The following is a 23,359-nucleotide window of genomic DNA, read 5'->3' as shown; positions in this document are numbered from 1 at the left end:
CATTAGCCACATGTGACTATTTAAATTAATTAGAATTAAATAAAATTTAAAATTCAGTTCCTCAGCCACATCAACCACATCTCAATCGTTCAATAACCACATGTGGCTAGTGACTACCATATTGAATAGAGTAGACAATATTTCCATCATTGCTGAAAGTTCTATTGGACAGTGCTTGTCTAGACTATTTCTCTCATTTTGTAGAACAGAATGAGCTCAGGGAAGTTGTCACTTGCTCAAAATCAAACCATCAGAAGCAGAACTGGGATTAAAAACTGGAACTCCTAAATCAAATTCCGTTGTTATTAAGTCATAGCTCTGATTCATTTCAGAATTCCAATTGTATGTAGCCCTAACTTAGAGCTAGTGATATTATGGGAGGCATGGTCTTTGTCTTGTGATTGCCATAGAAGCTATTTTATTTTTGTATTGTAATTGATCAATTTGCATGTTTCATAAACAAAAAATATAACAGGTGAAAAATGTACATGGAAGCTCTGAACCTCTGGTGTAAAAAGAGAAAATAACATGAATTATAAAATGCTTTTCAGGTGCCTAGCTATACAAAATATTATAGTATTCTGGTCTTGTGCCACTTTAATTAGAAAATGCCTAGACCAGGTTCTGGTTTAATGATTGCTTTTTGGTTAGTCTCTTTAAAGCATTCCTCTTTGGTTTGCTCATTTGTCAAAATTATTTGTATCTAAATCAACAAATTAATAAGGTTTGTTCAGATTTGGGATTCAAGGTTGATTTGGTTTGAATTCTTAAAAGATTTTCCCAGCTTTTTTTGAGAGCATCAGTAATTTCCAAAATGTTCTTAGAGAAAGAGCCTTATTTTCTACAACTTCTATAATGTATTTGTTTATGAAATTAGCATTTGGTATTCTCTGGAAAGAGAAATCTAGTGCTGCCTGATAGGAATAATTATAAAGAGACAAGGAAGTGATCATTCCCATAGCTACCCTAATATTGGACTCTGAAGGAGGCAAGGAAAGGAAGGACCAAATCGGAGTTCAAGGACCCCCCCAAAATGCCATCAGTCTAGGGCACTTAGGCTGTCACACTTGCTCAGCTAAAGCACCCTTCTTAATCCACTCTAGTTGTGTCCTGACTGGAAAGAAGTTGTTGAACAAACATTGTGGTTTGTGATAGAAAAGTGTACAATCTAGTGTTTGTTTTTAAGAACCACAAAGGCAATCTGCCATCTTTAGATAGAAATTTGAAGAAAGACAAAAAGAGTTAGTGATGAAATCAAGTTTTAGAATTAAAGGCGGCACCTCAGAAAATAATCTGAGTCTTTCCTCAAAGCCTTTACTCTTCCATCAGGCAGACTAGTCAGTATTTAAGACAATTAAACGTCACTACTTAGGTATCCATAACTGCCCTATTTAAGCACAGGACCAAAGAAAGAGGGTGTGTTTTCACTGCCATTTTCCTTTGATGTGAAGTTAAAAAGCTGTTGCTTGGCTGGAAGTGATATTATTCAAACTCCTATGTCATTCTTCTATAATCATTCCTCAGTAACTTTAGTCTAGCTTGGTTTTAGGCAATGGAAAATTAAGGCAAGTATTTTATTTAACATTCTTAGAATTTATGCTTTTTCAAACAACCCAGTATAGCACTGTTTCCCCAAAATGAATGATATATAGAAAGAAAAATGTCATGGACTCCCAATGTTAATTTAAATTATTGTAATTATAACATTTCCTAAATGTACGTTAAACATAAAATTAGATATCTTATAACTTTTATATAGGTATAAAACAATATAAATTTACAAATTCAGTGCAACACACTGTCCTAAATAAATGTTTCAAATTAACGACAATAGTTGAATGTTCATTCATTCAGCAAACATTTATTGGAGGATCTACTCTGTTCTAGGCATAGAGGATGTAATTCTAGCTGGTACAACAAACACACCCCAAATTACAGTGGCTTTAAAAATTAAATGCTTAAGTGAAATAAGCCACTCACAAAAGGAGAAATACTGTATGATTCCATTCATATGAGGTACCTAGAGTAGTCAAATTCATTGAGACAGAAAGGAAAATGGTGGTTGCCAGGGCCTGGGGAAGGGGGAAATGCAGAGATATTATTTAATGGGTACAGAGTTTCAATCTGGGATGACAGGAAATTTTTGTAGATGGATGGTAGTCATGGTTGTACAACAATGTGAATGTACTTCATACCACTGAACTGTGCACTTAAAAATGGTTAAGATGGTAAATTTTATGTTATACGTATTTTACCACAATTTTTAAAAATAATTTTTAAATATCACACACAAAAAACTGAATGCTAATTTCTCACTCACCTCACAGACCAATATCCTGGTCAGTGGCTTTGGGAGAGTGAGTGAGGGGTTCTGCTGTAAGCTGCCAATAGCAAGACCCAGGCTGACAGAGTCTCATCTTCAACATCTGGCTTCCAAGGCCATCTTGACATCCAGCCAGCAGGTGGGGGAAGAGTAAAAGGATCACATGCAGGAGGTTCTTATGGACCAGGCCTGGAAGTTGTATACATTCCATTGGCTGGAACTCAGTCTTGCTGCAACATCTAATTGCAAGGGAGACTGGAAAATATAATCTGTGTAATCAGGAAGAAGAGAAAACAAGTTTGATGATGGCTTAGCACTCTATGCCATAGTCCATCCATTTGGTCATCAAATATCCATTTCACCCTTTTTCCCAAACATATAATACATTTACTCCCTCTACAAGTGAGATAACCTAAAATCTCACCCAGTCACTTCATCAAGTTCAAAGTACAGGATCTCTGGGTAACCGCACAGGCTTCTCTATCAGGTCTGGATATAATTCCACATCATCCTGTGACCCAATGGTTCTCAGCCAGGGGTGATTTTGTCCCCCAGGAAACATTAGACAGTGTCTGGAAACATTTTGGATTGTCACAAATGGGAAGGAAGAGCACACTATTGGCATCTAGTGGGTAGAGGCTAGGGATGCTGCTAAACATCTTACAATGCACAGGACAACCCCCCACAACAAAGAATCGTCCAGGTCAACATGTCAATAGTGCCAAGAGTGAGAAACTCACTGTGACCTATGAATTAATAAGATATCTTCCCTAGTCACACCCCATATATAATGACAGAGCAAACGTATTACAGTAAATATTTCCAGGTGAGAAAGGGAGACACAGGCCCACTGCAAAGATGAAATTCTGCCTGTTGGTATTTTGATAGCCCTGAACTGGCTGTGGGGGAAGTTCCCAGGCTAGACTTCGTTTCCACTCTCTGCAAGGAACCCCCTTGTCCATGGTCCTGTGTGGTCAGTACCACTGCCCTCTGAAAGTTTTTCCTCTAAGCCCACATATGAAGTGGGTGTTGGGAAGCATGACTTCCTTGTGGAGAGTACAGTTTTTAATACAGGCTCACGATTTCTTTGGCAATACAGTCCCTCAAAAACTGAAAGATTTCTGATCTATTTGTTTCCAGTCAGTTCTATATGCCAGTAACACTAAAGTTCTTTCCTGGAGGTAATTCTTGATCCTGAATAATTTCTTTGCTTTTTCATCCCTATGCTTCTCTTCCTCTCAACTTAAGGGGCCATCAGACTTTAATGTGAAGGCCACACCCTAAATCTAATCTTTGCTGCATGGCTGAGTTTTAATGGGCCCTTGTTGTTCAAAAGCTTTTTCAATCTCATTTCCTATTCTTTGAAGTATAGAGCAGTCAGTGTTTCCAACCCCTTGAGACTCCAAGTTTCTGTACTCTCTCTATTCCTTTTTATTATGCTTGCAAACCTGCTTATTATTGCATGAGCTCTTCTCATTTTTCCAATATCTTGCTAAATGCTGCCAGTAAACATAACCTACTAACATTCCATCTTCCAACCTCTTCTAAAGCCATAGATTTTGTAGGCACCTTATTTGCCTTCCAAATTATTGCAAGCAATTCTTTTACCAAATGTCTTGCCATGGGTTTCCATTTTCCAGCCCCTAATAATAGTTTACTTGTTGTCTGCTGCCTGCCTGACTAGTTTTAGATTTTTATGAAAGCACCCTACCTCTGTAACAATTTCTGCACTAGTTAAGGCAATGCTAGCTGTTGTGGTAAACATTCCTTAAAAGGTCACAGTAAAAGTTTGTTTACTGCTTACATAACAGTTCAATGTAAATGTTCCTGATTGGGGTGGAGGGGTGAGGGAGTAACCTTTTGCCACACAGTCACCTAGGGACCCAGGCTTATCTCAGAGGCTCTGTCATTTTCTAACACATATCTTCCAAAGTTTCCCTTGACATAAAAATCCAACCAGCAGATGCTGGAAGAGAGGGCGGATCATGTGTGGGAGGTTTCTATGGACCAGGCCTGGAATTGGTGCCATCACTTTTGTTCACATTCCATTGGCCAATGGGATTTAAGTAAAAGTGGAGTGTGCATCTTCCAAAAAGTGTCCTTAAAGGGAGGGGGCATATCTTTCTTCCTTCTGAGCACACTTTTTTTCCTTCCATCTTATTGCTGGCTGGAATTGAGAAATGGTGGCTGGAGCTCTAACAGCCATCTTAGAGCACAGGGTGAAAACCACATGTTCAAGATGATAGAGCAGCAGAGCTTGGGTCTCTGATGATCATGGAGCTGTCATACCAGCTCTGGACTATTTACCTCCTGACTTTAATTAAGAGAGAAATGAGCTTCTGTCATATTTAAGCCACTGTTGTTTTGAGTTTTCTTTTATTTGCAGCTGAATATAACTTTAACTTACATAATTCTTCTCTAATTGTTTGGTATGGTTACTTTTTCTTCTGCCCACTCGTTTTAGTCGGAGACCTCTCATACTTCCTTCTCACAGTAGAGGGTACTATAAGAACCGTCACATCTCTGACAAGCAGTCTTAGCACATGTCTAGCATCGTTATCATTTTACTTGAGAGATAAAACACTTAGGATTGGTCCATAAATTCATATTATTTCAAGAAACATTTATTGAATACCCACTAATGACAGGTACTGGGCTAGATACAAGACATACAAAGATGATTAGCAAACCATCCTTGACTTTGAGGAACTTTATTATAGGTATTGAGATAGATACTTAAATCTGCTGCCTCGACTTCCATTCCGTCATTCTATTTGAAGAAGTTGGAAAGCCAAAAATTACATTTCTCAGACTCCCTTGCCACTTGAATTCTAGGTGTAAATAAGGTCTGCCAAATAGATGCACTCATGAAAAAAACAGGTGCAAATGAAATGGAGGCCATCTTCCTGTTGCTGTGGCCACTTACAAGCAAGGGGTGATAACATGTTTGTGGCATCCAGACTCTTCATATGGGCTTCATGATGGTGGTAGTGGCAGTAACAGTGTCCTAGTGTCAGTTTCCCATCCCGGCTATATTGTGTATTAGTCAGAATAGACCAGCCTTATGCTGTAGTAACAAGCAATCTCTAAAATCTCAGTGGCTTAATGCAACAAAAGTGTCTTTCTCACCAACAAAAAGTTTTTTTGCTGCATGCACAGCAAAGGAAACCATCAACAAAATGAAAACTCAGCCTATGGAATGGCAGAAAACGTTTACAAATCATATATCTGATAAGGGGTTAACATTCAAAATATATAAAAGACCTCATACAACTCAACAGCAAATAAAAACCAAACAATCCAATTAAAAAATGGGCAGAGGAATTGAATAGACCTTTTTTCAAAGAAGACATACAAATGGCCAACAGGCACATGAAAAGATGCTTAACATACTAATCATCAAGGAAATGCAAATCAAAACCACAATGAGATATCACCTCACACCTGTTAGAGTGGCTATTATCAAAAAGGTAAGAAATAACAAGTGTTGACGAGGATGTGGAGAAAAGGGAACCTTTGTGCACTGTTGGTGGGAATGTAAATTGGTGCAGCCACTATGGAAAACACTATGGAGATTCCACAAAAAATTAAAAATAGAACTACCATATGATCCAGCAATACCACTTCTGGGTATATATCTGCAAGAAATGAAATCACCATCCCAAAGAGATATCTGCATCCCCATGTTAATTGCAGCCTTATTTACAATAGCCAATTCATGGAAACAAAGTGTCCATTGATGGATGAATGGATAAAGAAAATGTAGTGAAATATTATTCAGCCATAAAAAAGAAGGCCATCCTGTTATTTGCAACAATATAGAGGGACCTTGAGGGCATTATGCTAAGTGAAAGAAGTCAGACAGAGAAAGACAAATAATGGATGACCTCATTTATATGTGGAATCTAAAAAAAACCAAATTCATAGATACAGAGAACAGGTGGTGGTTGCTAGAGGCAGGCGGTGGGGGGTGGGCAAAATGGGTGATGGTGGCCAAAAGGTACAAAGTTCCAGTTATAAGATAAATAAATCCTGGCCATGTATTGTACAGCATGGTGACTATAGTTAGCACTGTATATTTGAAACTTGCTAAGAAAGTAGATTTTAAAAGTTCCTATCACAAGAAAAAAAATTTGTAACTATGTGAGGTGATTGATGTTAACTAAACTTATAGCAATCATTTCACAATATATATCTATATCAAATCATTATGTTGTACATCTTGGGCTAATGCAATGTTAAATGTCAATTATATCTCAATACAACTGGGATAAAAAGGTTTATTGCAGGTGTGGGCAGTTGTTCTCCACGTACTGACCCAGTGATCTGGGCTGCTTCAATCTTGTACCTACTGCGTCTTAACCCAAGGTCTCCTCCATGACTGCTGTGGCAGGGAAGAGAAAGTCTAGAGAGCTGCTCAGAAGCTTTTCACTGTTTCATCCTGGAAGTGACACATGACTTCTCACTTTTTTTTTTTTGTGAGGAAGATCAGCCCTGAGCTAACATCTGCCAATCCTCCTCTTTTTTTGCTGAGGAAGACTGGCCCTGGGCTAACATCCATGCCCATCTTCCTCTACTTTATATGGGATGCCGCCACAGCATGGCCTGACAAGCAGTGCCTTGGTGCGTGCCTGGGATCCGAACCGGTGAACCCCGGGCCACCACAGCAGAGCGCGCACACCCAACTGCTTGTGCCACTGGGCCAGCCCCAACTTCTCACATTTTATTGGCTAGAGCTAGTCACATGGCCCCATCCAACTGCCAGGGAATTGGGAAATGTTAATTCTCACATGCCCAGGAAGTAAAGGAGGACCAAATATTAATGAACACTAGCAATGTTTACCACAAATGATGTGACCTTGAATTCAATAGTCTGTTGCCTTCCACTCCTCCAGCCCTTCCAAGAGTTTCAGAAGCACTGAATTGCTTTTGTTTGATATCCTTTTGTTTTTTGAAATATCTAGATTGGTTTCGGATTCCTACGGTGAACCCTGACTGACTCAGGTATGTGCTGGTGGCTTTTTGTCCCCTTACCTCCATCCACTCCCCACTACTCTGTGCCCCAGGAGGTCGTCCTCTATGAACTGCATCTTCCAGCTTCCTTTGCCCTCTGACTTTGGTTGGTTTTGGATCATGGGAGGTACTAGCAGGAGATCAGAAAGCAAGAGGCGAGGGCCGGCCCGGTGGCTTAGCGGTTAAGTGCACGCGCTCCGCTGCTGGCGGCCCGGGTTCGGATCCCGGGCGTGCACCGACGCACCGCTTCTCCGGCCATGCTGAGGCCGTGTCCCACATACAGCAACTAGAAGGATGTGCAGCTATGACATACAACTATCTGCTGGGGCTTTGGGGGAAAAAATAAATAAATAAAATCTTTAAAAAAAAAAAAAAAAAAGAAAGCAAGAGGCGAGAGAGGTCAGGATATTTATCTCCCTCTTTTCAACTCCCCACGAGACTGTGGGTCCCGTACCCTGCACTCAGTTCTGTAAAGAGTCCTTTCATTAAACTTTCCTCATTTAAAGACCTTGCATATGATGTCTGTTTCTTGCCTGGACCTTGCCTCATACAAGATGTTTAATAATCAAACTGTGAGTCTAAAAAAAGAGTACTAGACTCTCTCCCTTCCTCCAGTTTTACTGCAGCTGCAGATCTTTATAAAATCCAAATCCGAATATATCATTCCTCTGTTTTAAAACTTCAATGGCTCCCTATTAAATCCCTGTCCCCACACCCCACTCTAAGTTGCAGCCAGACTGAACTACTTTCAGTTCCTCCTGCAACATGGTCTCTCTTCCTCTGAGCCTTTGGCACATGCAGTAACTTCTTCCTGGAAACCGCTCCCCACCCCCACTCTCATCATTCAGACATCAGCTCAAATGACACCCCAGAAAGCCTTCCCTAAACCTACTTATCCTAGTCACATGTTATTATATGCTCCCACAGCAGCCTCTATTCACCATCACATATAGATAGAACTCAACGTTACATTGTACTGCAACTGCCTGCTTACTTATCTGTGTCCTCCAATAAACTGTAAGGCATAAAACAGGGATTGCATCTCAGATCTTTAGGACCTATTAAGCTGTTTGGCATACAATAGGCTCTCAATAAATCTTGGATAGTTCCTGAATGTTATTGAAAAAGCTTGAACCCTCCTCCTCCAGCTTCTATCCTCTCTCTTTTCATTCACTGACAAAAATCAGAAAAAATAATTTTTAGTCATCCACTCCTCATTACTACCTTCCATTCACTTCCCAGACCATTTTAATCTTACTTTGCCACCACCTTTTATGGAGACTTCTCTTGCCAAGATTACCAATGACCTCCTAGATCTTAAATTTAATAGCTTCTTTTCAGTCCAAATCCTCCAGGATTGCTTTGCAGCACTTTCTGGAAACTCCCTTCTCTGCTCTCCGTGGATCATGGAGATCTCTCTCTTTCTCTCTCTCTCTCTTTAATTAATCTGTTTGCATATCTGTGTTACCCTCCATTCATTTATAAGTCCCTATGAGTCTTGTTCATTTGTGTCTCAAGTCCCCAGCATAGTGCCTGGCACAGAGTAGGTCTTAATAACTATGAATATTAAATGCTTAAAACTCTTTCTTGGCTTCCAGTCCATCTCTCTTTCTTGATCTCCTTTTTCTCTGACTGTTCTCAGGAGGCTTCACAAGCTCCTCCTGCTCCATCTACCCATTAAATTTCTCCAGAGTAACTCATCTTTATCCACTGTTGGGGCTTCAGCCATCAGGGAATACTCTAATTCCCAAATGCATATTTTCAATCCTAACCTTTCATCTGAGCTATGGCTGCCCTTCTCTCCCTGGATGTCTTGCAGGCAGTTCAAATAAAGACTCATTATCATTTCCATTCCCAGCCTGTCCTCCTCCAGCTTCCAAAGCTCAGTCAATGGAATTAACATCCATCCAGTTGTCCAAGATACAAACCTCCAAGTCCCCTTAACTCTTCCCATGGCCTTTCCTCCCTTGTCCTGCTGGGCAACTAGCTTTATCCACTACCAAATACCCAGTCCCAAACTCCTCAAATCTGCCTCTGAGTCTTTACTTCTATTTCTTCCACCTGGAACACCTTCCCCCCACTTTGCCCCAAATTCTATGCATTTTTTGAAATTCTGAACACTGCTTAACATCAATTGCTTCCTTTTCTGAGTTCTAGACAAATTGCATCTTCATTCTGAACAAACACACCTTGATGCTAGATTTATTTTTTAACGACTGACTTACATAAGTCTCCCTCACTAGATGTGAAATTCTTGAGGGCAGGTTTTCCTTTTTGTTTTTGTTTTTTTATTATCATTGGGTCTAGCCAGTGACTGACATTTTATGCAATTAAAAATATTTTTATATGAATAAATAAGTGAAATTGGGAAACAGAATCTCTTCAATTACACCCTTTCGGAGATTACTGCGAGGGAACCTTTGAGTTAAAAGGACAATAAGTCATTCTGAAAACGCAAACATTATGTAACCAAGCAGGCAACATACATCATAACAACATATAATGCCTATAGAAGGCAGATAATTCCTATGCATCTAGGGAGACTTTACTTTTAGGCTTTTCACTTCTCGGTTTGGACAGCCAAATTTTAAAAGGGACGGTATTATTTTAACCCCTTCTGTACTCTTTTATCTTGGTGACTGGAATTAAAGTATAAACAAGACAAAACGCCTGTGGCAGTACAGTGCCTGGGCACTTGGTAGGCCCTCAACACCTTTTAATCCTTTTCCTTTTTTCCACCTAGTCCTCGTTTTATATTGGAAGTTTCGTGAATTTAGAGTACCTAAAGGAAATTTTCGTTTTAGAATCTCAATTTGACAAAACAACGTCGTGGAGATTCTGATTAACCCTATTAACCCATGACTCTCAAACCCAAGGGGAAACAAAAAATCACGGGAGGGGTAGGGGAGAAAGGAGGCGGAGCAAAAACTGACAGAAAGGCCGAGAGAAAGCTGTACAGGGAAGCTCCTCTTTGGTTGGGTTTGTCTTTTTTTAACCCCAGGGCGACGTGACGCCCTAACTGCCGTCGCAGGTCAGCTTCCCGGGGAAGCGCCCGCCCGCCCCGAATTTCCTCGCCCGCCCTCCGGCTTCCGCACCGCGGTGCGCTGCTGGCCGCGGCCGCTGGGGGCGCCCCGGGTCCTGCGGCGCTGAGGCGGCGGCGGCTCTCCGAGCTTCGCTTCTCCCCGCTCTCAGACGGGCGGCGGCGGCGGCGAGCAGCGCACCCAAAGGGCGCCCACCGCCCAGGCGAGCTGCAGCACGACCGTTCCTCGCGGGCGGGCGGGGTCCGCGCCGCGGCCGCCGCCGCCCTCCGGCCCGTGCTGCCGCCAGAGGCGGCGGCAGCGGCCCCGGCCCCGGCCAGCGCGCGGCGCCCCCGGCCGCGCCCCCGCGCGCAGCTCGCGGCCCTGGCCATGGGGCTGCGCGGGCCCGGGGCTCGGCCGAGCTGAGGCGGCGGCGCCGGTCCGCGCGCCCTTTGGGGCCACCTCCGCACCCTGCTCGCCGGCGTCTGGCTCTCATGATGATGAAGAAGAAGAAGTTTAAGTTTAAGGTGGACTTCGAGCTTGAGGAGCTCTCCTCGGTGCCCTTCGTCAACGGGGTCCTCTTCTGCAAGATGCGGCTGCTGGACGGCGGCAGCTTCACCGCCGAGTCCCCCAGGTAACGCGCTCTCCGCGCCGCCCGCGCCTCCCGGGCAGCTGCGCCCTCGCCCGCTCCGCGGGGCCTCGTTGGATGGGCAGCATCTCTCTCCTCGGCCCATTTGCTCCGGGAGGGCAGCCAGCCTCGTGAGCTCCCCTTTCTCTAGGGACCAGTGTGAAATCAATCAGGAATTTATTGATCTGCACAAAGTGCTTCGCAAATGGGTTCATCTCGGCTGGGCTTGGCTCCTGCGCTCCTCATTCCAGATGGTTCCTGGTATCTGCTTTTCCCCCCTAAATTCTCTAGAAATGGGAGGGGGGCAATGGGCAGAAGGGAGAAGATGCTTCTGGTTTTTCTTAAGACGTTTTCAGGTTTGTGAAATGCAGAGTGGAACTTGAGCTGTTGTTAAAACAAAAACAAAAATAACCCAAACTGCTCGCGTTCCAAGAGCGCCCGCTCCGAACAGAAGCCTGTGCTTAGCATAACTCCTTCTCCCTTGCTGGTTAGCCGGGGACTCGGGCGCCTAGGATGCGGCTGGGGTGGGCCTGGTCAGGCGTGACTTGAGTCAAGTGTTCCTGGCAGACGGGACAACAGTCTGTGCCTCATCAGAAAGCTGCGTCTCCAGTTACGCACTAACACTCACTGAATTACCCGTCTTGAAGTGACCACTAGTGACTCTCAGTGTGGAGGACTTAGAACCAGAGGAGAGCCCAGGCCCTGCCCTCATTTTGAAATGAGCCCCTGGGCACTCTCAGGGAGAGTCTTTGGCAGGTTCCAGAATGAAGTCAGGAGTGATAGTTTTCCTTGAGTCATTTCAAGGCTTTTTGTAGGTTGACAGATGTACCCTAAGGTGTGTTCCTTAAAAAATTAGAAAATTTACGGAAGTTTTTTCAATGAACTTTTAAGTTCCTGAGATCAAGGAAAAAGGTTAATAATGCTTATTTTGCCTAAATTTACTGTTCATAGACTTTATTTTTACCCAAAAAATATTCTGCTTTCCTTTTATCTGTCATCTCTATTAATAATATAAAGGAAATAATGTCAATGGGTTTTGGAATTGGGGCCAGAAAACTGTCTGAAGTGGCAATATTGAAGCCTATGGAAGCCAGAAAATGTAAATGTCTAGTTGGCCAAAGCAGAGGAGGTATGAAGCACTATTGATTCTCAGAATTAAAAAAGTCAGCCGAGGATAGTTTTAAAATTAAACTGCAATAAGAAATCTTCTGTGGATATTCAGCTAATTAATTATACTACAGTCATTTTTAACACACTGATAAGAGGACAGTGTAACCTAGAATGGTGCCACAAATATTTTACCAGCTCTTAGGGTGTTGAAAAACTAAAGCCAATTCTTGAATGTCTTCCAGGTGTTGTCCCCCTACCCCCACCCCGCCTCTGGTGGTTAGGTCAGCTCTCCTGGGCCAGTGGTGACACCTGGTGGTCAGGGTACTTCCCTGCTACCTCCTTTCTCCCTCAGATTGTTCATCTGGCTTGCTTCTCACAAGTCAGTTACTCCGGTATTGCAGGCAATCACTTATTCAGCAGATATGTATAGGCTGGGCCCTTTAAATATATTATTTAATTTTCACAGCAAGCCTGTGAGGTAGGGATTCCCATTTTGTGGATGAATAAACCGAGCCTCAGAAAGCAAAAATAACTTTCCCAAAGTCCCCACATCTGGTAAGTGAAATGCCAAGATTCGGATCCAGGTCTGTCTGATTTCAAACAGACTGATGCCAGATAAAGGAGAAGATTGTGTGCCATGCTGAAGAGTTTGGGAATAGGGAGCTTCCTAATGGTTTTAACAAGCAAGAGGTATACTTTGATTTGTACTGTGTAAGAGTTGGAAAGGAAAAAAGCAGAGTATCCTGGGTTAAACTTACCCCTTTCTCTTCCAACTGAAATTTGGCTTTAATCAAGGTCAGTAAGGTTAAGAATAGTGCTCTGTAAAACCAAACAACCAAAAAACAAAAAAAAACCATATAGTTTGGAGAGAAATGATTCATAATCAGGAGCCTATGCCTTTGAAGTTAGGTAGAAGTAGCTGGTGTAATGCTAAGAGCAAGAGTTTGGAATGAGACAGATCTGAGCCTAAATCCTAGCTCCACCGTGGTGAACCTGGGTGGGTTACGTAGCCTCTCAAAGCTTCCATCTATAAAATGAAAACGGCCGCTGGCATATAGGGTTGTTTTGAGGATTTAGTAAGATGATGTAGCTAACATAGTGCTCTGGCACCCAGTTGACGTTTAAAGAGATGATAAGGAGCTTGTCCAAGAGGGTTCATTTCCTTTAGATATTATACTTAATTTCTCTATCTTGACAATTATGAAAGTGTTGATTTGAGAAAGAGACCTCGTTTTACTAGAAAAAAGAAAGAAAACCTGAAATACTTAAAGGATGTGAATCATTTCAAAATTGTATAACTTTTAATTTTTGGATGCCAGTCTAGGCAGTGCATCTCTAATTAAAAGCTAGATTTTAATTTTTAAAAAATCACTTCATGTGCCTCTTATAAATCAAATATAGTTAGCACTGTAACATTTCTCCTATAAAAATAAGCAATGAACTACATAGAAAAGGGTTAACATAGCAGGCCCAAGGCTGCTCTCCTTAGAAAGGCCTGCTTACAATGTTGGCCCTTTACTGGCATCCAGGGACTTGAATGGTCAACAGTGATATAAACACTGATATAAAACTTTACCTAAATGATAAGAGTGGCTCTCTGTGCCTAGACTACAAACAGTGTGACTTATGCAGAATACTTTCTGGGAGTCTGGAATTTTGGCATGTGGTAGGCAGAGGGTGCTTACGTGACCAGCCCTAAAAAAACCTTAGGCATTGCGTCTCTAATGTGCGTCCCTGTTAGACAGCATGTGTTGTCACAATTTGATGCTGGAGAAATTGTGTTCTGGGTGACTGCACTGGGAGAGGACTCTTGGAAGCTTGTGCCTGGTTTCCTTAGGACTTTTCTCCATACACCTTTTCACTTTGCTGGTTCTGCTTTGTATCCTTTCACTGTAATAAAACTTAGCCATAAGTAAGACTATATGCTGAGTCCTATGAGTTGTCCAAATGGATCACTGAACTTGAGGGTGGTCTTGGGGACCCCTGATGCATGAACCTACTTAGTAAAATAATGTGCATTTTGTTAGAGAAAAGCCTTAGAGGTACATAGCAAATTATAAATATATTTGGCTTTGTACAAAAACTCAAGGTGCAGATCATTCATTGTTCACCAAGTATTAATTGAGCATTTACTGAGTTTCTAGCTGTCTATCAGGGACTATGAGAAGTACAACAAATATAATTCCCATAAGGGTATTACCTTTACTTAATGAAATTAGATCATAGATGTGTAATTGCTAGACAGCAGGAGACAGTATGATTTAGTGCCTAATCGATGAGTCAGACAATATGTGAGTATTGTTGAAACTCTGGAAGAAAAGAGTTTATTTACAGCGGTAATGGTTACTGAAAACTGTATTAGCTTTTCAGCTGAGCATGCTGGGAGGATGAATTTGCACTGACAGGGAAGTGCAAGTGGGAGGACAGCTTGAGCAAGCCATCAATAGGAGTTGATGGTAGATCAGCCTGGTTGTAGAGTTCACATTGAACAGAAGCATAAGATAAAAACCTTGAATGCCATTAAAAAGAGTTTGCTGTCCATTGCTCACAGGACAAAATTCAATCTAAGATTCTTACACTAAGTTGTAATGTGATTAAAGTGGTATTTAAGCTGGCTGGTGGGTTGATGCTCTTTGGATTCAAGTGGGGATATATTAGAGATGGAGAGACAAGTTAAGAGGCTATTAAAATAACCCAGGCAGGAGCTAATAAGAACCTGAACTCAGAGGTTTCTCATATAAGTGACTGATGAAATGATAATGCCATGACAGATGTCTTGATGACATGACAGAAGTAAAGAAGTCAAGAGGGATCTTTGTTTTATTTTGTTTTATTGAAGGGAATATAGTATAAGGTAAGGGAGGATATGAGGAAGTAAGTTATATGTTTAACATACTACACTGAGGTGACAGTGAGCCTGTAAGCAGGTGGTGGCATATTTATTGTGTATTTCTTAGATTCTGGTGTTTTCTAAGTAAACTTGCTTACTGAACTTTTCATCTAAGAATGTCCTTAAACCACTTTGCCCTTTTAAGGATTATTAGTGAGAATTAATTTTAGAAGGATCCAGTTTCTCCTGGGAAGGTTTGTCCAGTGATGAGGTTAGAAAAAAATATAAAAACTAAAAGATATTTATTTGTAATAAATGTTATTAAAATGGTCAGATTTTTACATACCATAGTTAATAAAACCTTCAGAAAATACATTGCACGATTATAGTGATCTAATAAACTGAAGCCAAATTATTGCCTAATAAAATATTTTTGAAGACCTTTCATGAAGACAGAATATTACATTATTTAAATTTTTTCACAGCACTCTTCCTTTGTAAAAGCATTTAAATCACTTTTGAGGTTTATTCGGAGTGTTAGAGCAGATTTAATTCCTGGTCTGCTTTAGTAAAGGAGTAATAGGAAGAAATTTTTCATGTATTTTTTAGGATTCCCAAATTTCCCTTACTTTGTTCATCTTTTTTTATGCTCGTAGATAAATACTTCCTTCTCAGTTTCACATGCACTTGTGGCAAAAAACCATGTGAATTCAGGGAGTGTCTGGGAAGCTAATGAGCACATCTGTGTATTGGATCTTCTACTTTGTAAACAAGCTGAAGGGATTTCTTCCCTTTGGCCAGAGTACATCTTCATGTTTTCAAGATTTTAGTTCACTGTACATCGTGTACTTCTTTTTAGTAACTTTTTTCCTTATTACAAAAGTAACATGGACTCATGTGGAAAACTTAGAAAATAGAAAAGGAAAAAGAAAAGAACAAAAATTGCATATGAACAAACCACCCAGAGGTAATCACTATTAATATTTTGGTGTATAATCCAGGAGTCTTTATTCATGTACGTGTACATATATATATACACACACACCCTCCCACACACACTTATCAAATAACTTAAAAAAAAAAAAAAACCAAGGTGGGATCATACTGTATTTGTATGTTTTTTTCACTTAATGTGTCTTCCCATATCATTAAACATTGATCAGGAGATGCTCAAGTTCGTGGAGCTGGATGAGCAGCTGAAGGCAGATCACGGTGACCCCCCAGTTCATGCAGAAGGGCATGGGAGCGCAAGAAGATGATTCAGGAAACAAACCATCCAGTTACTCTTGAAACTAACGTCTGTCCTGAGTTAGCAAGAGAAACTATCACCTTGGCCAGTGGCAAGTGTTGGGAGGGCAGCAGGAAGAACCAGACCTGTTTCACCTGGACATTAAAAAATCACATTTTGTTTTGATATCTTCAATCCTATGTGCTTTCAGAAGTCCATTCTCTCTGCAAAGAAAGGGAATACAGATACATACCATTCTAGCTAACATTTATTGAGCACTTTTCCCATGTGCCAGGAACTTTTAGAAGCCTTTACATCCTCAAAATAATCCTAGGAGGAAGGTACTATTATTACATTATTACTATTATTACTATGGTTATTACTCTCGTTTTATCCCTGAAGAAACAGAAGCATGAAGAGGTGCTGAAAGTTACACCGCTAGTAAGTGCAGAGCTGGGAGGCGGGTTGGCTGCAGGGTACGCTCTTAGTTACTAAACTCTACTGCCTCTCAGATTTTATCTTATGTGTTTTCTCATTTTTGTGTTTTTACAAAATAGTAGGTAAATATATGTAGTATGACTTTTTTGAAATACCAGTCTCAGAAAACTGGTTCCAACGTGTGACACCACTAAACAGGTCACTAGACCTGGCCCTTTTAGATCTGCCCCAAGATTATTGTACATGAAAGATAAGAAAAGAAACATAGTACTCATGCATATACTTTTTTTCCCCCAAACTGTGACTTTCCCGTAGTAAGTCTTCAAAATTCAATCTCATTACTGGATGGTTGTACCTTGTAAAAATATTATTTAATGCCATTTTACACCAGTAGGTTAATATTCACTGTTGTATCACTAAGCCTTGCACAATAGGCAGTTTATAAATATTTTTTGAAAGAGTGCAGATATTTGGAGAAAGAATTTGTTGTAGTTTTGCTAAGGACGACAGATATACAGAGATCCCCAAATTAAATATATGGGGAAGTATATGCTATTCTATGTGCACAGCTTATAAAGAATTAATGTTCAGTTTGAGGTGTCAGCCTTTGAGGGACATTATCAAATAGAGATCCAGGGAAGTATATTAAGATTCTGAGGAATCTTGAATTATGTTAATAACAGGGGACTGGGATGAGTCTCGAGAGAAAATGATGGTCTTTAAATACTAAAAAATGAACTTGTATATATGTATATTTTACATTCCTAATTTTACTTAATTCTTATAGACTCCCTTTTATTAGAGATGTTACCTCATATTGAGTTAGGATATATGTCAGGTGCTATAACACATATATTAAAAAATAACAAGTGGCTTAAACACAATAGAAGTTTATCTCTCTCTCATATGAAGTCCAAGCTGATGTGATTGTCAGGGGCCCTGACTTTTTATCTTGTTGCTTTGTCATGCCCAGGGTATTGTTCTCATCCACAGGGACTAAGTTGGCTCACCCCACATCCGAATTCCAGCTGCTGGGAAGGAGGAAAGAGGATGGGGAAGTCCCTTTTGCTCACAACCTGTTGACCAGAACTTAAGCACAAGGCCACATCCAGCCCCAAGGAGGGATGAGAAATGTACTCTTTGCTGGGTGTCCATGTGCCCAGCAAAAGATTCAGTTATGATAAAGAGAAGGGGAGGACAGATATCAGGGGACAGTTAGCCTCTGCCACACTTCTCTTTTAGAGATGAAAAAGTTGATCCTCAGAAAAGCAACATAATTTGTTCAAGGTCACACATCAATTAAATGAAAGATATTTGAAAGACTGTCCCATAAAAGGGAATAGACTTATGCTGGGTGCCTCACAGGACAGAAGTAGGACCAGTGGGGAGATGTTAAAGAAGGCATGTTTCCATTCAGTATAATATTAGAAAAAATAATATGTAACGTTTAGAAGAGTTCAGTAGTGAATAGGCTACCTCAGTACCCCTTCCATTTGTCCGGAATGTAATCCTTCCTTAGAAGGATAGGTGACCTAGATCGTTCTTAAGGTACTTTCTGACTCCAAGATTCTATGATTAAGCTTTCATTTTTATTTCCTAATACTGCTCTTCCTAAACCTCCGGGCTGGTCAGCTCATATTAGCCAGTGTGTGTGCCTTTCTTTCTCCTTGGTACGCTCTCCTTTTCCTACCTCCTCTTCACCCTTCTTTTAGTTGATTCGAATTCCAACCATTCTTCAGGATCTAGATCAATGTCTCATGAGCTTTATGCGCACACCTGTGCCAACCTGCAGTCCACCCACTGCTTCCTTCCAACACTTACTACACCTGAATGAAATCTTTCTGCACCATCCTACTATGATTTCACCTCTCACTCAATTCCTATAGTTCTTGTTTCTACCAGTTGTTTCACCCAAATTCGTTCTTTTAATTACCTTTATGAAAAATTTCCATGCAGCATAAAATTTATAGTAGTAAAAATAAATACAAGAAAAGGTAGGAAGAAGTGTTTAAGTGATTTTTTTTTTTTGGAGCAGGGGGAGTCAGGGGAAGTGTCATGGAAGAGAATTCCTTAACAAGGTTTTGGAAAAAGTCTAGCTGGAGAGGGGAATGGAATGATAGAAGGAACAGTATACACAGTGGCAAGGAGCAGCAACATGGTGTGTGCAGGGAGCATTCTGAGTATAGTGGTATATTACTACTGCCACTTAAAGAGAGGGAGAGAGAGTGGTCATTTCAAGGAGTCTGGACTTGCTTTGATAACTGTAGGGTCTAGGGAGCCAAAACCAGGGGATTGACTTACACAAAGTTAGTAGGTTGGCTTAGGGCTTGAATTTAAGAGAATTCTCATCTGATGACTTTAGCTTTCTCAGTAATAGCCAAGAAAGGTGGAGTAAGGGACATGAGGATGATGATAAAAGATCAGAAAAGCTTCTATAAAGAATGAGAGAGGAAGCTGACTGAAGACAAGTCCAAAAGGCCCAACTGAAATTTAAAACATGAATTTTAATGATGGCAATGTGCATGTTCATGCATTTTTCTCTAACAGTGCTCCTAGGTTTGAGATAGGAGACAATGGATGGTAGGATTGATTCAGATTTAGAAGTTTGTAGGTATGTGGAAAGGCCAAGGAGGCAAGGGAATTAAGAGTGTTGGTAAGAAAGGAATTTAAGGAATCAGTCATAGGGTCCACAATTCATGAGGAAACCAGACCAAGAAGATAAATCAGGAAAATATAGAACGGTTGGAAGATGAAGGCCTCAGTGATTGTAAAGGAAAGTACGTAGGGAAGGAATGAGACTGTGACAGATTAGGTAGGGTAGGAGATGTGATCAGAGAGTGCAATATGAAAGCTTGAGATTCCTCAGGTAGAGCAGTCTGGAGAGTTGGCAAGGTCTAAGGTGTGGGTGTTGCTAAAGTGGTATGAAGATAAGCTTGGGGCAAAGAACTCTGCATCTAGGGTGTTAGGTTATTTGCATGGTGTAAAAATAGCCAATATGATTGCAGGTGTTGGGGTGAAGAGAGAGAGATTGAAAACAGGTGCTTCAATGTGACATTAACTAGGAGAGGAAGAGTGTGACATAGCCAGATGTCAAGTGCTTCAAGCTTTTAAGCCTCAAGCTTGAAAGCAGAATAGTTACAGCCTACAAGTGGCATTGAGGTGTTAGGAAAATGCTGGCACTGCCTCCTGTGGAATATGAGGGTGGAGAATAAACATCATCTACCCTACAGGGCTTCAATACAAGTAGTGTCTTCATGAGATAGCCAGGTTTCGGTTAGGCAGTGAATAGAGTGTTAAGTGAAGAGGTTGAGAATGTAAGAGCTTGTTTAACCATGGAACCAGGGTTTCAAGTGGTATGGTAGAATGAGTTGGGAAAGAGCAGCAACAGGAAAATGAATTACAGTGAGGAAAAATAGAACAGTAGGAAAGAGCAGACTGGGGATTTAGGGAGAATGGGTGACCAGAACTTGCATTTTAGTCTTTTCCAGTGGATTACAGGGATGAGAAATATACCCAGAACATAGAATGGACTTAGGATTTCCACTATGGTTATACAGTCATTGTTGCTTAACAACGGGGATATGTTCTGAGAAATGCATCGTTAGGTGATTTTGTCATTGTGCAAATGTCATAGAGTGTACTTACACAAACCTAGATGGTATAGCCTACTACACACTTAGGCTATATGGTACTAATCTTATGGGACCACTGCCATATATATGGTCCGTCGTTGACTGAAACGTCTTTATGCAGCACATGGCTGTAAAATAATTCAGTGCCATATCTAAGGCCCAGGTAATACAAGACAGTTTCTCCAGCTGTTACTTCTAGGAGTGCAAGAATGAAGTCATATTAGGTCTTGCCTTCCACTTCTTAGAAGGCCTTGCCTCCTTTTATTTTCTGTGTCTCTTTCTTTCTTTATGTTTCACACTTCCCTACCTACAAACTTAATCTATACCTTCAATAATCTTTTCACTCCATTTCAGAGGACAAAATATTCTTCCTCTTGTTCAGTGCCAATCCATTTCCCTGGGTCTTTGATCCCATCTCCATCTAACTTCTCTCTCTCTCTCTCAATACAATTCTGATCCAAACTTCATGAAGAAATAATGTACATTTACTATCTCAAGCATCCCTCCTGTCCTCTCAATCCCATACTCTAACCTCCACCCCATCACTCAGTGGAAACTGTCCTTCCTGATATCATCAGCCATCTCTAATTGCTGTTTCTAGTCAGTGTTTTCTCATTTGTGCCTTTGTGCTCTATTCGAAATTCTGTGAGAATTACCTGTTTCTTGAAACATCACTATCTTGGCTTCCATGAACCTTGTTCTCCACACTTTAACCTCCCACATCTCTGATTCCTTCAGTGAATTCCTTGAGGGTGTTTCTGCCCACCTTCTTGGGTTTTTTTTGTTTTTTTGTTTTTTTTCTGATAGACTTTTAGAGCAATATTAGGTCTGCAGCAAAACTGAGTGGAAAGTACAGAGAGTTTCCATGTACCTCCTGCCTGCACACATGTCCAGCCTCCCCCTTTATCAACATCCTACACCAGAGTGGTACATTTGTTACAGTTGATGGACCTACATTGACACATCATTATCACCCAAAGTCCACGGTTTGCATTAGGGTTCACTCTTGGTGTTGTATATCCTATGAGCTTTGACAAATGTATAATGACATGTCTCCACCATTAGAGTATCATACAGGATCGTTTCAGTGCCTTAAAAATCTGTGTGCCACGTGTTCATCCCTACCTTCTCCTAACCCAAGGCAATCCCTGATCTTTTCACTGTCTCCATAGTTTTGCCTTTTCCAGAATGTCCTATAGTTGGAATCATACAGTAGGTAATCTTATTCAGATTGGCTTCTTTCATTTAGTTATATGCATTTAAGTTTCCTCCACGTCTTCATGGCTTGGTAGCTCATTTCTTTTTAGCACTGTGAATAGTTTTCTCTTGTCTGAATGTACCATAGTTTATTTATCCATTCACCTACCATTCACTATGTGATTCCACTTATATGAGGTACCTAGAGTGGTCAAATCCATAGAGACAGAAAGTAGAATGGTGGTTGCCAGGGGCTAGGGGGAGGGAGGAGTGGGGAGTTGTTGTTTAATGGGGACAGAGTTTCAGTTTTACAAGACGAACAGAGTTCTTGGAGATTTGGTGCAGAACAATATGATTGTGCTTAAGACTACTGAACTGTACACTTAAAAATGGTTAAGATAGTAAATTTTATGTTATGTGTATTTTACCACAATTTTTTAAATGAATAAATATTTCAATGTCCCCAAATTTTTATTAAGCCAAGCCAATTATTTACATGTTAGTATATTCAAGTAAAATGGATTAGCATTAAAAAGACAGTTTTCTCCTTTTTAAACTTCATAATATAGGGACATTTTGCCATAGCATTGAAGAGTCTATTCAGTCATTCTACCAACTGTATGATTTAATAAAATATAGACATATGGGCTTATACAGTAATTAATTTTTATCTAACAGTTTTAGGAAAGTCCCTCTTTTTTTCCTATTTGTGTTTCTGCTTATGTAAGTCGTTATTTTTGCTTATTATATAAGTCTTGAGATATATCTTTTTTGTTGCTCATCAGCAAATATCAGCATTTATTGGTTATATTATTTCAAGTTTATCTTTTATTAAATATATTACCTTGCAGATAAGTTTATTCTGTGAAAATACTACATATGACATTTACTTTAATCTTGTGCATGAGCCCTTTCCATCACCTCAAATGATTTATTCTTCATAATAGTCATTACTGTAAACATAGGTATCAAATATAAGTTTTTACCATCAAGGAGCCTGCAGTTTAGTGGCATATACTGACACATATGTTATTTCGGTTTTTGTTTTTGGTGAGGAAGATTAGCCCTCAGCTAACATCCGATGCCAATCCTCCTCTTTTTGCTGAGGGAGATTGGCACTGGGCTAACATCCATGCCAATGTTCCTCTACTTTGTATGGGATGCCGCCACAGCATGGCTTGACAAGCAGTGCATCGGTCCGCGCCAGTGATCCGAACCTGCGAACACCAGCCCACCAAAGCCAAGCATGTGAACTTAACCTCTACGGCACTGGGCTGGCCCTAACACGTGTATTGTTAATGCAATATAGGGCAGAGTGACAAAGGCTATAGTAAATGTACAAATAAAATTGTATGGCAGTTCAAAGGAGGAAGGGAGCTCTTAATTCTGACTGAGAAAGTAGGGAAGACTCCTTGGAAGAGGTGGCATGTGAGCTAAGCTTTGAAAGTTTAGTAGGATTTAACTAGTAGGAGCGAAATGGGATGAGAGAATGTCAGACATTTTGACTCTAATAACATTTTGGCTTGCATTTATTATTAAGAACTATTTTAAAGAGTAGTACATTAGTACTAAATCTCCATCAAGAAAGCATTTTCTAGTGAAACCACTTTGAAAAACAGACTGGCAAGTCCTCAGATGTTGAACAATTACCATATGATCTGGCAATTCCGCTAATATACCCAAAAGAAATGAAAACATGTCAACACAAAAACTTGTGCATAATTTTCATAGCAGCATTATTCATAATAGCCAAAGAGTGGAAACAATCCAATATCTGTCAACTGATGGATGCATAAATAAAATGTAAGATATCCATACAGTGGAATATTATTAGGCAATAAAAAGAAATAGAGTACTGATACATGCTACAACATGGATGAAACTTGAAAACATCGTGCTAAGTGAAAGATGGCAGTCACAAAAGACCACACATTGTGTGATTC

The 23,359-nt window shown here is 40.5% G+C and overlaps 1 protein-coding gene across 2 annotated transcripts in view; it reads left to right on the top strand.

Annotated features, from left to right (window-relative positions):
* The first annotated feature begins 10,642 nt into the window (after positions 1-10,642).
* The window catches only part of EEIG2 (EEIG family member 2), a 67,081-nt gene continuing 54,364 nt past the window's right edge, over positions 10,643-23,359 (top strand). The window contains exon 1 of one of the 2 annotated variants that reach the window (XM_087446376.1): positions 10,643-10,987. In XM_087446376.1, coding sequence (XP_087302502.1) covers positions 10,848-10,987 — 140 coding nt within the window. In that variant the 5' untranslated portion in view covers positions 10,643-10,847. The remainder of the gene's footprint in view (positions 10,988-23,359) is intronic. The other variant, XM_004420749.3, reaches the window with a different exon arrangement.

Source organism: Ceratotherium simum, chromosome 2 (assembly GCF_057802395.1).
Source record: "Ceratotherium simum simum isolate JZ-2026a chromosome 2, ASM5780239v1, whole genome shotgun sequence".
Classification (NCBI taxonomy): domain Eukaryota; kingdom Metazoa; phylum Chordata; class Mammalia; order Perissodactyla; family Rhinocerotidae; genus Ceratotherium; species Ceratotherium simum.
Note: the sequence above shows the minus strand (reverse complement) of the source record. Positions and strands in the feature narration are given on the sequence as shown.